At 42.5% G+C, this 14064-nt stretch overlaps 1 protein-coding gene across 9 annotated transcripts in view; it reads left to right on the forward strand.

Moving 5' to 3' along the window:
• Nucleotides 1-14064, forward strand: part of LOC306854985 (protein NLRC3-like) — a 48618-nt gene that overhangs the window by 21141 nt on the left and 13413 nt on the right. For 8 of the 9 annotated variants that reach the window (XR_013782889.1, XM_079393347.1, XM_079393352.1 and 5 more), the window contains exon 4: nt 145-2013. Coding sequence is in view for 8 of the 9 variants with exons in the window: in XM_079393347.1 (XP_079249473.1) it covers nt 145-2013 (1869 nt within the window). In the remaining variant the exon portion in view is untranslated. The remainder of the gene's footprint in view (nt 1-144; nt 2014-14064) is intronic. The other variant, XM_079393354.1, reaches the window with a different exon arrangement.

The raw sequence follows: 14064 nt of genomic DNA on the forward strand, positions 1-14064 counted from the left end.
GTTTCTTTGTGTTTTCTCAGTATTTGGAGTCAGAGAGATGCAAAAAGTGTTGATCTGAAACTGAAATGAAACTCATTAATTGCATAGAAAATACAAGATTGACAACGTTTTGTTGGAGATTATTAAATGTGTGCACTTTTTTAGTTTCAGCTGTCATGATCAAAATGGAGACCAGGATCCTCCTCAGCCAGTGAATGATGAACTACAGAGAGTCAAAGAGCAGCTCAAAACCAGCATGAAGAACAAGTATGAGAGATTATTTGAGGGACTGAAACTCCAGGAGAATGAAAGCCTCCTGAACAGGATCTACACACAGCTCTACATCATAGAGGGAGAGAGTGAAGGAGTGAATGAAGAACATGAGGTTTTACAGATGGAGGAAACAGCCAGAACACAACACTCACAAGACACTCCAATCTACTGCAATGACATCTTTAAAGCCTCAGCTGAACCAGGATGTGAGGAGAAAGACCAGATCAAGACTGTTCTTACTAAAGGCATCGCTGGAATCGGAAAAACCGTCTCTGTGCAGAAGTTCATTCTGGACTGGGCCGAGGGAAAAGCCAATCAGGATGTAGATTTGATGTTTGTGCTTCCATTTCGAGAGCTGAACTTGATCCGAGATCATCAGTACAGTCTTCACAGACTTCTGCTGGACTTCCATCCTGAACTTCAAGATCTGGACTCAAAGATTTATGAGGAGTGTAAAGTTGTGTTCATCTTTGATGGTCTGGATGAAAGCAGAATCACGCTGATGTTTTCAGACGCTCAGAAAGTTTGTGATGTGACTGAGACTTCATCAGTGGGTGCGTTGATGTCAAAGCTCATGAAAGGAGAGCTGCTTCCCTCTGCTCTCATCTGGATCACCTCCAGACCAGCAGCAGCCAATCAGATCCCCTCCAAATACATCAACCGTCTGACAGAAATTCAGGGATTCACTGAGCCTCAGAAGGAGGAATATTTCAGGAAGAGAATCAGTGACCAGCATCAAGCCAGCAGAATCATCTCACACATCAGAAGAGCAAGAAGCCTCCACATCATGTGCCACATCCCTGTCTTCTGCTGGATCTCATCCACTGTGCTTCAGAAGCTCCTGGAAGAAGATCTGAGTGCAGAAATCCCTCAAACTCTGACTGAAATGTACATCCACTTCCTGCTGATTCAGATCAACATGAGGAACCAGAAGTATGAAGAGAGAGATCCAGAGAAACTCCTGCAGTCCAACAGAAAAGTGATTGTGAAACTTGCTGAAGTGGCTTTCAAACAGCTGATGAAGGGCAATGTGATGTTCTATGAGGAGGACCTGATTGAGAGCGGCATAGACGTCAATGACGCCTCCATGTATTCTGGGATTTGCACTGAGATCTTTAAGGAGGAATCTGTGATTCATCAGAGGAAGGTCTACAGCTTCATTCATCTGAGCGTTCAGGAGTTTCTCGCTGCTTTCTATATGTTTTACTGCTATTTAACAAAGAACAAGAAGTCACTGTTTGAATTCAGATCTTACAGCTTTGATAAAGTCTCTCTGTATAATCTACTAACATCAGCAGTAGATAAAGCTCTTGAGAGTAAGAATGGACATCTGGATCTGTTCCTGCGGTTCCTGCTGGGCGTCTCACTGGAGTCCAATCAGAGACTCTTACAGGATCTACTGACACACACAGAGAACAGCTCAGAGACCATCAGAGAAACCACACAGTACATTAAAATGAAGATCAAAAATGATGATGTTGATGATTATTTTATACATCCTCCTCTCTCTGCTGGTGAATCCATCAATCTGTTCCTCTGTCTGCTGGAAGTGAAAGATCAGACTCTGTTCAGAGAGATTCAGGAGTTTGTGAAATCAGACAAACAGTCAGAGAAACTCTCTCCTGCTCACTGCTCAACAATCTCCTACATGCTTCAGATGTCAGAGGAGCCGCTGGATGAGCTGAACACCATGAAATACAACACATCAGATGAGGGGAGAAGAAGACTGATACCAGCTGTGATCAACTGCAGAAAAGCTCTGTGAGTGTTTCATCATTAACTAAACTTTCATATTTAATAATGAATCTGACACCTTTATAATAAATGTTCCTGAATGAGAGATTTTCTCCTAAATAGGCCAGAATCTTAAAGGAGTCTCGACAGGCCTTTTTAAAGCAGTAGATAGTGAGTAATTGATCATAAATGCTTAATATTCCAGCTGTTTGACTGCTGTTACAGTGAACTATTACAGTGAAGGCAGTGCTTGAAGTGTGTTTACTCTTAGTGCTCTCTTTGTCGCGTTCATTCGTTCATTCATTCAGTAACGAAGTGACATGCTGTAGTTATGAATGGGTTATTAATCACTGACTCTCAGATTCGTTCACTAATGAAACACTGCTGTATGTTGCTTGGAGAAGCACACCGGATGATACGGATTTCATTGGAACTATTATTAATTTGTTGCAAAACAGAACAAACATGACAATATGATGTTTAACATGTAGGCTGCATTTTAAATGTTCACTTAATATCACCTTTTTTTGTTGAACTGTTGTAAAAAAAAGTCATGTTTACCATTGTTTGGATATTCAGGGAAATGTGCATTCTTGCTCGTATCTTAAAGGGCATATTGCAGGTTAGAGACCCCAGTGAGTCGATGTATAGAAAAATACTGTAGGAACTAGATTTTCTTTAAAATATACTATTAAGGCTTCTGGAGTCGTTTTTGTGAGAGAATTTTACTTCCGCATCTGAAACGCGCCAAAACCGGAAGTGACGCATCAAAAGGGAGAGCGGTCCATTTAAACCACAGGAAAACAATGGATCGCAATGACAGTTCGGACGCTGAGGAAATGTTAAATGTGTATTTACACTCGTATGACGGACCACAGATAAAATTATGCGCCTGCTATGCAGCCAAGAGAACAGGACAGGCCAGGATTAGAAAGAACAACGGTCAGAGAAGACAAATTGAGTTGAAATGAGGAGAACAGGGCAGGTGTTTGGTGAGAGATCAGTGTTAGCTTACAGATATACACACGTTAGATAATGTAATCAGGCAATAGCAATGCTAGTATTGATACTACCAGTAATAGAAACTAATAAGTGTTGCTCAGGCGTGTAACACTCGTTAATATCCGACACTAACATTACGTGACAGTGGTTTCTTATCACCGCAGGAGAGAGAGATAAACACGTTTTTGATTCATAGGTGCTTGTGTGGGAAATGCAGGAAAGCATAGACCTCTCCAGGCCAGCAGATACATGTTTTAGGGCAGAAATCATTTATTACTCTAAGCCAGGGGTCTTCAACTAAAATGGCTTGAGGTCCAGAAATGAACCCTCTCCACCAGCCGAGGTCCGGACAATTCTAAAAAACAATTGATGGCTTTTGCCAGGCCAGGGTATATGCTAGATATTTAAGCTTAATTTCAAGACATTTAAAGACCTTTTTTAAGACCTGCACAAAAATAAAATAAATAAATAAAATAAAATGACTGTAAAAAGCATGATTTACAGTTCAGATGCAGGTTTTTACAAAAAGATTCAAGTATTATATTAATTAAATAACAGCTTTCCTCAAATAGTAGAGCATGGCGCTAGCAACGCCAAGATCATGGGTTCGATTCCCAGGGAAAGCAAGAGCTGATAAAAATGTAAAAACTGTAACTTGAATGCAATGTAAGTCGCTTTGGATAAAGGCGTCTGCTAAATGCATAAATGTAAATAACATATATAAATATATTTTACTGCCTTAATTGGTTACATTTTACAACCAATTATCTTCTTGTTGATCCACCAGTTCACATTTACAACTCTGCGTGTTTGCAGCTTAAAATCATGGGTTGTTTTCACATTGATCTTTGACAACAGAAGACGTACAGGCTGACCGGAAATGGAAAATCATCCTCTTCCAGCGGAACGGCAGTACACAAGCCCAAGAGACAGACTCCACAAAGCAGCGCAGCAGCTGAATCTGAAACGTGCAGCGCTCATATTTATTGAATGAATAGCCTTTTTAAGTTTAATCGCAATTCTTGTCTTTCAGTCCCCACATTTAAGACCTCCTGAAATCATAATTAAGACTTTCTTGTACCATTTAAGACTTTTTAAGGACATGTAAACTTTCCTAATTTTTGAAAATGCCATCGTTTTTCACTCACTGAAAGTTTCATCTCTGCACGCATGCATCTCTCATCACTGCACGCACGACTTCACCCAAATGACTCTCGAGCTGACCTTGATGTGCTTAATATAAATTTGATTTATTAAATTAGCGTTTGGTATTTATTTATTTCATTATGTCAAAAGCCTTCACGAATTCGGACCGGAGTCTGCCAGTTGGCGGCCCCACTACCGTAAAGACTTCAAAAGCTGCACCGGCAGAAATAGAAGCGCCTCGTCAGGTTTAAATCTTAACATTCTGTTTTGGCTGTAGACGGGTCCGTATGGGACGGCTTTTGGGTCCGGATCAGGACCGTGGTCCGCCTGTTAGTGACCTATGCTCTAAGCTAAATACTTGCATACATGTATAAATCAAGCGGCAACCTCCCGCTCCCTCTAGTGAAACCAACACGGAAGTGATTAAAACTGCAATTCATCGACTAGCCGCTGGAGGCTGGCTCCAAAAGGGAGTCAATCACATTGACTCTCCATGTTAAAATGCCCAACTTTACAGTAGAAAAAAACATGTTTACAGCCTGGTACAAAAATTTATTTTGGTCTATATTTTGCCCTTCGTGACAACTGTGAGGAGGGTGAATTTTTTTTATAACTCATCCATTTAAATTATATTAAGCCTTAAACTTCTGCATAATTAAGGGCGTGGCCACTTGAGTGACAGGTTGATTGACGTTGCTGTCTCTATCTGCTGTCTGTTAGCCGTCACGTTACCTCAGCCGCTGAACTTGGCATCTCTGCCGTGTTTCTGCTTTTGTTTTATACAGTCTATGGCTTTTTTCGTTATTATTTCTTAAAATTATCTAATAAAATGGCTTGTTGTGCGGTTAATTGTACTAACAGACCGTCCAAGTCTAGGCTCCATTTTTTCCGGTGAGTGATATTGTAATGTAATTTTATTTATTAATTTATTTATTCTTTATAATTTTATTTAAATTTAGTTTCAGGTTAATTTACCTTGAGTAAGCTGGAAAGCTCTGGAAAAGTTCAAAAATTAACCGCCAATACGTCGACGAGGTAGGCGGGCGTGGTTTCAGCAACCAGGCATCTCAGTTCCGCCCACGTCCCGCCTCTTTGCCCATTTTGGATCATCCGGGAGTGACGCGTTGCCAAGATGGCGGCGGTCGGCTCCGCCCACTTTAGGCTTCAAAAACGCTCTTCAGAAACCTACGAGTGACGTCACGGACACTACATCCATTTTTTTTTACAGTCTATGGTATAAATACATTGTTAAAGATTTTAATATTAAAACAGTCTGAATAATTGTGATTCTCAATTACAAGTTAACTCTATTTAGGTCATGACTACCTATAAGTAACACTTTTTGATGCCATTGGTATAACACAATCAATAATGACAGCAGCATACAGACAAGTTGTCCGCTGGGCCTATGGTGCATGTGTTGTGTCAGCCATTAGAAGATAGTTTACAGAGGAAGGAGGACTTTATAAAGGTTTTGAATGGTCCCATTTTGTTGACAACCAATAAAAAATAAAATCACAATCAAGCAGATCTGCATTTATGGTTAATTCAATTCAGTTTTATTTATACAGCACTAAATCATAAATATTACTTCATAGCACTGTTAATACCCAACTCAAAACACAACATTTCAACTGTTGTGTTTTATATATATATGAAGATGTACCAAACATATACTACCAAAAGAAATACCATCTGATTTTAATCATTAAATGATTTTTAATAATTTAAAAACATTTAACAATCTTTCAGTCTGGGTATCACACTAATGTGTTGTTAAAGTGTGTTAAATGGTGAAGGCTGTGCTAGATATACACCAACAGCCTCATCATGTTGATCCTCTGGAGGGATCTGGAGAGAGGAGCAGGTGTAGTGGACATGACTGGAGGGATCTGGAAAAAGGTGCAGGTGGACATGACAGTGCTGTGTTCTCCTGGAGGCTGTGGTGACCTGCAGTATTCCTCTCTCAGACGGCATATGCTGGGAGAAGCAAACACAAGTTTAGATCACATTCACTGCTGACCATACTTTTTCACTTGGCCTCCATCACATCTGTTAAGTTACACACCACCGCGGTGTTTGAAGCAGATGCATTAGTGAAGTCCTGTCTCTTCAGCTGCACTAACGCACCGAGGCCCGGAAGATACCGTCCTATTTCTTGTTAGGAAACCTGTGGACTCGATGTCCTGACAGGCTGGAGTTTGTGCAACCTCCACAAACACAATAATTTACCATGACAATGATAAATTGAAATAAAAATAACTACCGAAAACACACTGACTCCCGCACGCTCAAAGCAGAGCACGGCACACGACCCCCTTATGTGACGTAATATGACGCCATGTTGAAAAAGCGGTTTTTGAGAACTGTCCAGGAAAGCCTCACTTTTTTATCTAAATTTGTGCCCTCACGCCTTGTAAAACATTTTCAAATCCTGCATTAACGGTTCATGTGGTATTTTCATACAAGATTATATATTCATTTGAATTTTTTTTTTAACCTGCAATATGCACTTTAAACATGAAAACAATAACTCTCACAGAGTGTGTCTGTATCGAAGAGAGTTTAAATCGATCTCAAGGTACAGTCCGTGTCAATATTTGCTCTTCATGATATTAAGTGAAGATCTACTTTAAAGATACATTGAAAAGCAGCACGGTTTGCTAAAGCAGCATATTCAGCAGGCATCCTATCATACGCTCGCTGCTTGTGTTTGACTGCAAAAGATGAGGGAAGCTGATTGGTTGCTGATATCATGTATTTGACCGTTTACGACACTCCACTTTTCCTGTTTTTACATCAGAAGCGGCCACAGATTTCCACAGATTTTTGTCCTGTTCAAATCAAATCACTTTTATTGTCACATCACCACAGCACATGTGCCTTCGTGAGTGAAATTCTTGAGAGCGTGCTCCAGACAGTGCAGAAACAATTTACATATAGACATTACCATACATACGTACAGACTTATACAGATGACAGTGTAATATACACATACATATACTCAGTACACACAGTGTACTATTAGACAGACATACAGTTACCGATACACATTATACACAGTATGTAGTACACATTCTACGTTATATACACACAGTAATATGCGAAGATGCAGCAGATTATATATAAACCGGATGTGCAAATGTCATGGATGTGCATTGGATGGTATCCAGTGCTGGCAAAAAGATTGTTGTATTTGTGTACTGGTAGTCCAGTTTGAACTGTATGGAATTAAAGTGCAGTGCGTGGTATATTGTAAAGTGGAAGTATGCTGTAGGGTGTATTAGTTCTGACTGTTCATTAGCCTGATAGCCTGAGGAAAAAAGCTATCCCTCAGTCGGCTAGTGCGGGATCGGATGCTGCGGAGACGTCTTCCTGAGGGCAGCAGAGAGAGCAGTCTGTGGGACGGGTGGCTGGAGTCACTGATGATCCTCCGGGCTTTCTTTATACACCGCCTGGTGTAGATGTCCTGGAGGGAGGGAAGCTCACCTCCAATAATGTGATGGGCAGTTCGCACGACCCTTTGCAGAGCTTTGCGGTTGCCAGCAGTGCTGTTTCCAAACCAGGCGGTGATGCAGCCGGTCAGGATGCTCTCCACAGTGCAGGTGTAGAATGTTCTGAGGATGCTGGGGCTCATTCCAAACTTCCTCAGCCGTCTCAGGAAGAAGAGGCGTTGGTGTGTCTTCTTCAGCACTGCATCTGTGTGAGCAGACCATGTGAGATCCTCAGTGATGTGAACACCGAGGAATTTGAAGCTGTTTACTCGCTCCACAGGTGTCATGTCGATGGTGATGGGTGTGTGTTCTCTGCTCTGTCTCCTGAAATCCACCACCAGCTCCTTGGTCTTATCGATGTTGAGTGAGAGGTGGTTCTCTTGACACCATTTAGTCAGGGTTCTCACCTCCTCTCTGTAGGCCGTCTCATCGTTGTCAGTGATCAGGCCTATCACCGTTGTGTCGTCAGCAAATTTGACGATGACGTTGGAGCTGTGTGTTTCTGTACAGTCATGTGTGTACAGGGAGTACAGGAGTGGGCTGAGGACGCAGCCCTGAGGAGCACCAGTGTTGAGGGTCAGCGGGGATGAAGTGTTGTTGCCCATTCTGACCACCTGACATCTGCCTGTCAGGAAGTCCAGGATCCAGCTGCACAGAGATCCGTTTAGTCCCAGAGTCTGGAGCTTCTCAACCAGTGTGGCAGGCACTATGGTATTAAATGCTGAGCTGTAGTCCACAAACAGCATTCTCACATAGGTGTTCTTATTTTCCAGGTGGGAGAGAGCAGTGTGCAGGGTGAAGGCAATAGCGTCGTCTGTGGAACGGTTTCTGCGATATGCAAATTGTAGGGGATCCAGTGAGTCAGGCAGCACAGAGCAGATGTAGTCTCTGATGAGTTTTTCAAAGCACTTGCTGAAGATGGGTGTCAGAGCAATGGGCCTCCAGTCATTCAAGCATGTGATTTTATTTGTCTTTGGTATGGGCACAATGGTGGATTTTTTGAAGCATGCGGGAACCACAGACAGAGAGAGGGAAAGGTTAAAAATGTCTGTGAAAACCCCGGCCAGTTGGAATGCGCATGCTCGGAGCACACGGCCCGGGATGCCATCGGGACCCACAGCCTTGCGGATGTTCACCCGTCGGAAGGATCGGGTTACATCTGCGACAGAAAAGGAAAGTGCGCTCGCCTCTTCTGCTACAGCCGCGGGAGCGCGCTCTGTGTGGGCGGTGTTGTGAGCCTCGAAACGAGCATAAAAGTGATTAAGTTCGTCCGGTACAGAGGCGGCAATGTTCACAGTAGCTGGTTTATTCCCTCTGAAATCTGTGATGTTATTGATACCCTGCCACATGCTTCTTGCGTTGTTGGTTTTGACTTGTTCTTCAACTTTGTTTTTATATTGTCGTTTGGCAGCTTTGATTGATTTCCTGAGATCGTAACTGGCTTGTTTGTGATCGTCAGAGTTTCCGGATTTAAAGGCAGATGTCCGCGCTGACAAGGCTGCTCGAACATCGCTGTTAATCCACGGTTTTTGGTTGGGGTAGATGCGGATTGTTTTTGTCGGTACTACATCCTCTACACACTTCCTGATGAAACACGTTACAGTATCTGAGTACGCCTCTATGTCGTCATCAGACGCTGCCCGGAACATGTCCCAGTCCACGTGATCAAAACAGTCCTGTAGTATAGCGTCTGATTGGTCCGACCAGCATTGAATTGTCCTGAGGGCGGGTGCTTCTCGTTTCAGTTTGTGCCTATAAGCAGGCAGGAGCAGAACGGAAGAGTGATCCGATTTGCCGAAAGGTGGGCGGGGGAGCGATTTGTAGGCGTCCCGGAATGGAGAGTAGCAGTGGTCAAGTACACGATCACCACGCGTGTTGATGGTGATGAGCTATTGTCCTGAAGTTGGCTTTGTTGAAGTCCCCCGTAACAATAAACGCCGCGTCTGGGTACGCGGTTTCCTGCTCGCTTATATTCCCATGCAGTTCCTTGAGTGCCTGGTCTGTGTTGGCTTGAGGGGGAATGTAAACAGCTGTGATTATGATCGCTGTAAATTCCCTCGGTAGCCAGAATGGTCGACACAGAAGCATATGAAATTCCAGATCAGGGGAGCAGGAGGATTTAATAGAGTGTAGGTTCCTTTCATCACACCACGAGTTGTTGATAAAGAAACAGACGCCCCCACCTCTGCTTTTCCCTGTGAGCTCTTTCGTTCTGTCCGAGCGGTGCACGGAGAACCCCGTAAGCTCGATGGCTGAGTCTGGAACCACTGCAGACATCCAGGTTTCTGTGAGGCAAATAATGCAGCAGTCCCTTGTTTCCCGTTTGTATGAGATGCGTGCCCGCAGTTCACAGAGTTTGTTGTCCAGTGACTGAACGTTAGCCAGCAAAATAGTTGGGAGAGGAGGTCGGAGGGGACGGCGTCTGAGTCTGACAAGGACGCCGGCTCTCTTCCCCCTTTTCCGGCGGCGTTTCCTCGGTCGCGATCGTGCAGCCCAGACAAAGGGCTCTGATGGGGTGTCTGTAAACAAGGAGCCGGCGTTCAGGAACTCAAAGTCCGATTTGCGTTGCGCAACGAAGGAACCAATGTTTAAAAGCGTGTGTCTATCGTAGACAGTTATAATGACAACATCTAACACGTGAAACAACAAAATAACAAATAAAACATAAGAAACATAAGAAAAACTGAGTTTTCTTGGAGCTCGCAACACGGCTGCCATGCTCGGCGCCATCTTGGATAACAAGATTCATTGCTGTTTATCACTATATGAGTCATTGTAATATCAAGAGTGAATCCTGCAGATGTAATTCCTGAAACTCTGCAGTGTGTATGTGGCCGTTAGTCCTCTTAGCAGCATGAAAAACAAGAGTTTATACAAATTCTGAATGGATTATATCCAGCCTAGAAAGCAGACAAAGAGAGCTCCCTTTATAATCAGTAAAAAGCTGTAACTCACTTCAGTTCATCACAATCTCACAAACTTCTGTAATAATCAGTGAAGCTCTACACTGCACAATCAATCTCTTATTGACATCACATGTTGATTATAATGAGAGAACTACTGAGTTTAAACATGAGGACGTTTTATTAATCCTTTACTTCTTTTTACTTCCAGTGTTTTAGCTAAATTGTGGCCATGTTTTATTTATTTTTAAATTAAATAATGGAAATATTTGTTTTATATTTATTTCCTCCTTTTCCATTTACCTGTACTTTTACTTCCAATACTTAAGTACCTTTGATATATAAAAAAGTCCATACTTAAGTACAATTAATATCACATACATAGTAATATTCCAGACGGTGACTTCAGCTTCTACCAAAGTCATTTTCTGGTAGATATCTGTAGTTTTACTTAAGTGTGGCTTTCAGGTACTTTATCCACCACTGCGAATAACAAAGTATGTTCATTACATGTTAAAATTAGGGCTGTCAGTCGATTAAAAATATTAATCTAATTAATTACACAATGTTTCGATTAATTAATGGCTAAATAAATTTGACTGTGAAAATACCCACAAAAGATCATTTAAACAGCTATGTTTGTGTTAAATGAGAAAGTATCAATTAGACATTACAAATCGTAGCTTTAGAAATATTTGATTTGATTTAACATAAAATTTATTACACAATCATTTAGGCTTAAACAGTTCATCAGATTGTTAGCTGTGCTTTCACGTTTCAAAGCCAAGATTATCTCAAAACGGGAGAAAAGAGCTCATAAACCCTCACCAGACGCGCGTCCTCTCCTCTCCACAGCGCCGCTGATCGTTCTTCATTATCTATAACTCTTCTTTTCATAACCTTTGGATATTGTTCGTCAATCGACGACCCACGCATGCTCTCAGAATACTCTTGTGTCTTGCCCTCAACATATCTGTTTATTGATGTTTGAAACTGCCTGTTTGACTAGGTCTCTAAGTAAAAGCTTGCACATGGATCCGTATGCCTCACATCTCGTCTCTTAGGCGGAAATTCGTGTGGGAATTAATTTTACTGCTTTGTATCATAAAATCAAAAGTTATTATTTGTAAAGAAGAGACTCTAAGCTTTCAAATGATAACACATATGGGCTGATGGCGCCGAGTATGGCTGCTGTGGTGTGGAACGCTCCCGTACTTTTGTTGTTTTTGTTTGTTTGTTCTGTGTTTAGTCATTCTCCTACTGTCAGTTTTACCAGAGACGAACTACTGGACATAAGGCAACACACACCGGACAATTTTTTTCCGGTTTTTTATTATTCAGACGCTTTGTTGGATGTTTTGGTCGGAGGGGCAGCGGTCCTAGTCAAACGCGCGCTCAGACGGAAAAGAGGGAAGCGCGCCGGCGCGCTGCTTAAACTCCGCGAACGCGGCTTCCGAACTGCGCTCCCAAGCTTTCATCTAGCGAATCTCCGATCCCTTCCTAACAAAATGGATGAATGACTTCTCCTCACCCACACAAATAAGGACTTTTCAAACTCTGCTGCATTGTGCTTCACTGAAACCTGGCTGAGTGAAAACATCCCGGATAACATGCTTCATTTGCCTGGATATCAGCTGTTCAGATCAGACCGCATCACGGAGCTAACGGGGAAAACGAGAGGTGGTGGACTATGTTTCTACATAAATGAAGGTTGGTGTTCAGATGTAACAACTCTGAAGAAGATGTGTTCTCCTAATTTGGAGGCCTGCTTCATAAATTGTAAGCCGTTCTATTCGCCCCGAGAGTTTTCCTCCTTCATTCTCGTGAATGTGTACGTGCCTCCGGACGCGTGCGTGAGCGCCGCGATGCAACAGCTGGCTGAACAAATATCTGAAACAGAGCAAAGGTACCCGGACTCTTTTTTAATCATTCATGGAGATTTTAATAAAGCAAATCTCTCCCGCGAACTGCCAAAATACAGACAGCACGTTACATGTCCCACCAGAGACAGTAATATATTGGATCATTGTTACACAATAATTAAAGATGCATATCACTCTGTCCCACGGGCAGCTCTGGGGCTCTCTGATCACTGTTTGGTTCATCTCATACCGACCTATAGGCAAAAACTCAAATCTTCTAAGCCTGTATTAAGGCGAGACACGGCAGGCAAAAACATCGTTTTTTTTTTATTGGTCAATTTTGAGATTTTTGGATATTTGTCTTCAATAACATGTCTTCTTTCAGACTTGTGGTGAAAAAAAGTCCGAAATACACATTTAGGTCTTTATTTTACTGCACTTTGTCTGTTTGCGTCTGTAGATTTCTCATAAATTCAACAAAAGTTGGCGTTCTAAATCAACATGCTGCTCCGCGATCTCTGCCTGTACCCAGTCATCACGTATACTGCTGGAAAGCTCTCTCTGTTCTCTACAATGCTGTCGGATCCAAATATGGTCATTTCCTTTCTATCAGCAACCAATCGTGAAAGTAAAAGAGGGGATTTAACTCTAAATGCGCAATCTCATTGGCTGAAGACAATTTCTGACAACGTGATTCGTTCAGAATCGTCACATGACATGGTATGCGTTGACGCTTCCTTGTTTGGTTAGCTTTCCGCGGGATCTTTTGAGTGAATGAATGAAAATGACTTCGCGTCAATCATCGAAAAGAGTACAGCAGTTGTCACTTGCAAGGGGGAAAAGGAAAATGAGTGATGGATTACCCAGTGAAATGCCCGCCTCGGGAAGCGCATCTGAACGTAAGCTGTCGATGGGAGAATTTCTAATGTCAGAAATAGCCCAATACGTGTGGCTGTTACCACCTTGTAACATATTATAACATTACTGTAACAGTATTTGTTTTGTATGGATGAAATATTTATTTATTTATAAGAATAGAATAAAGTGCCATCTCATTCATTATGTTGTGGTGGTCAGTTTTACTTTTACAGTACAGATTTCTGTGTGCTGTATCTATAAAAACAAAACAAATGAACAGTTATTGATACAATACACATTTCATTTTAGCGGCAGAAATTGAGAGAGGTCTTGAGTCACTTCACAGGACCAGGGAGCAGGTCAGGCAGGCCTATGCAGATATCGATGCAGATGTGGCAGAGGTGCTGAGAGAGGATGCAGATGCGGTGATGAATATCAGTGTGTCTTTTGATGGCACTTGGCAGAAAAGAGGGTTCACATCACACTATGGGATCGGGGTGTGCATCCATATTTTTACGGGACTGGTGATCGACTTTGAGGTTCTATCCTCCTATTGCCATGCTTGTGCCCTTAAAGAAGCTGCCAGGCATGAGGGAAAGATTACAGATGAGGAAATTGACAACTGGAGAGAAACGCATGACTGTGCACAACATTTTAGGGGCTCAAGCAAGGCTATGGAGCAGGAGGCAGCGAAGAGGATGTGGGCCAGGTCTGTGAGTCGCCACCAGCTGAGATACATTCAGATGCTGTCAGATGGGGACAGTGCTGCATTCAGGGAGGTGGTATCCCTCAACCCATACCCTGGGCATGAGG

This window comes from Barbus barbus (assembly GCF_936440315.1).
Source record: "Barbus barbus genome assembly, chromosome: 3".
Classification (NCBI taxonomy): domain Eukaryota; kingdom Metazoa; phylum Chordata; class Actinopteri; order Cypriniformes; family Cyprinidae; genus Barbus; species Barbus barbus.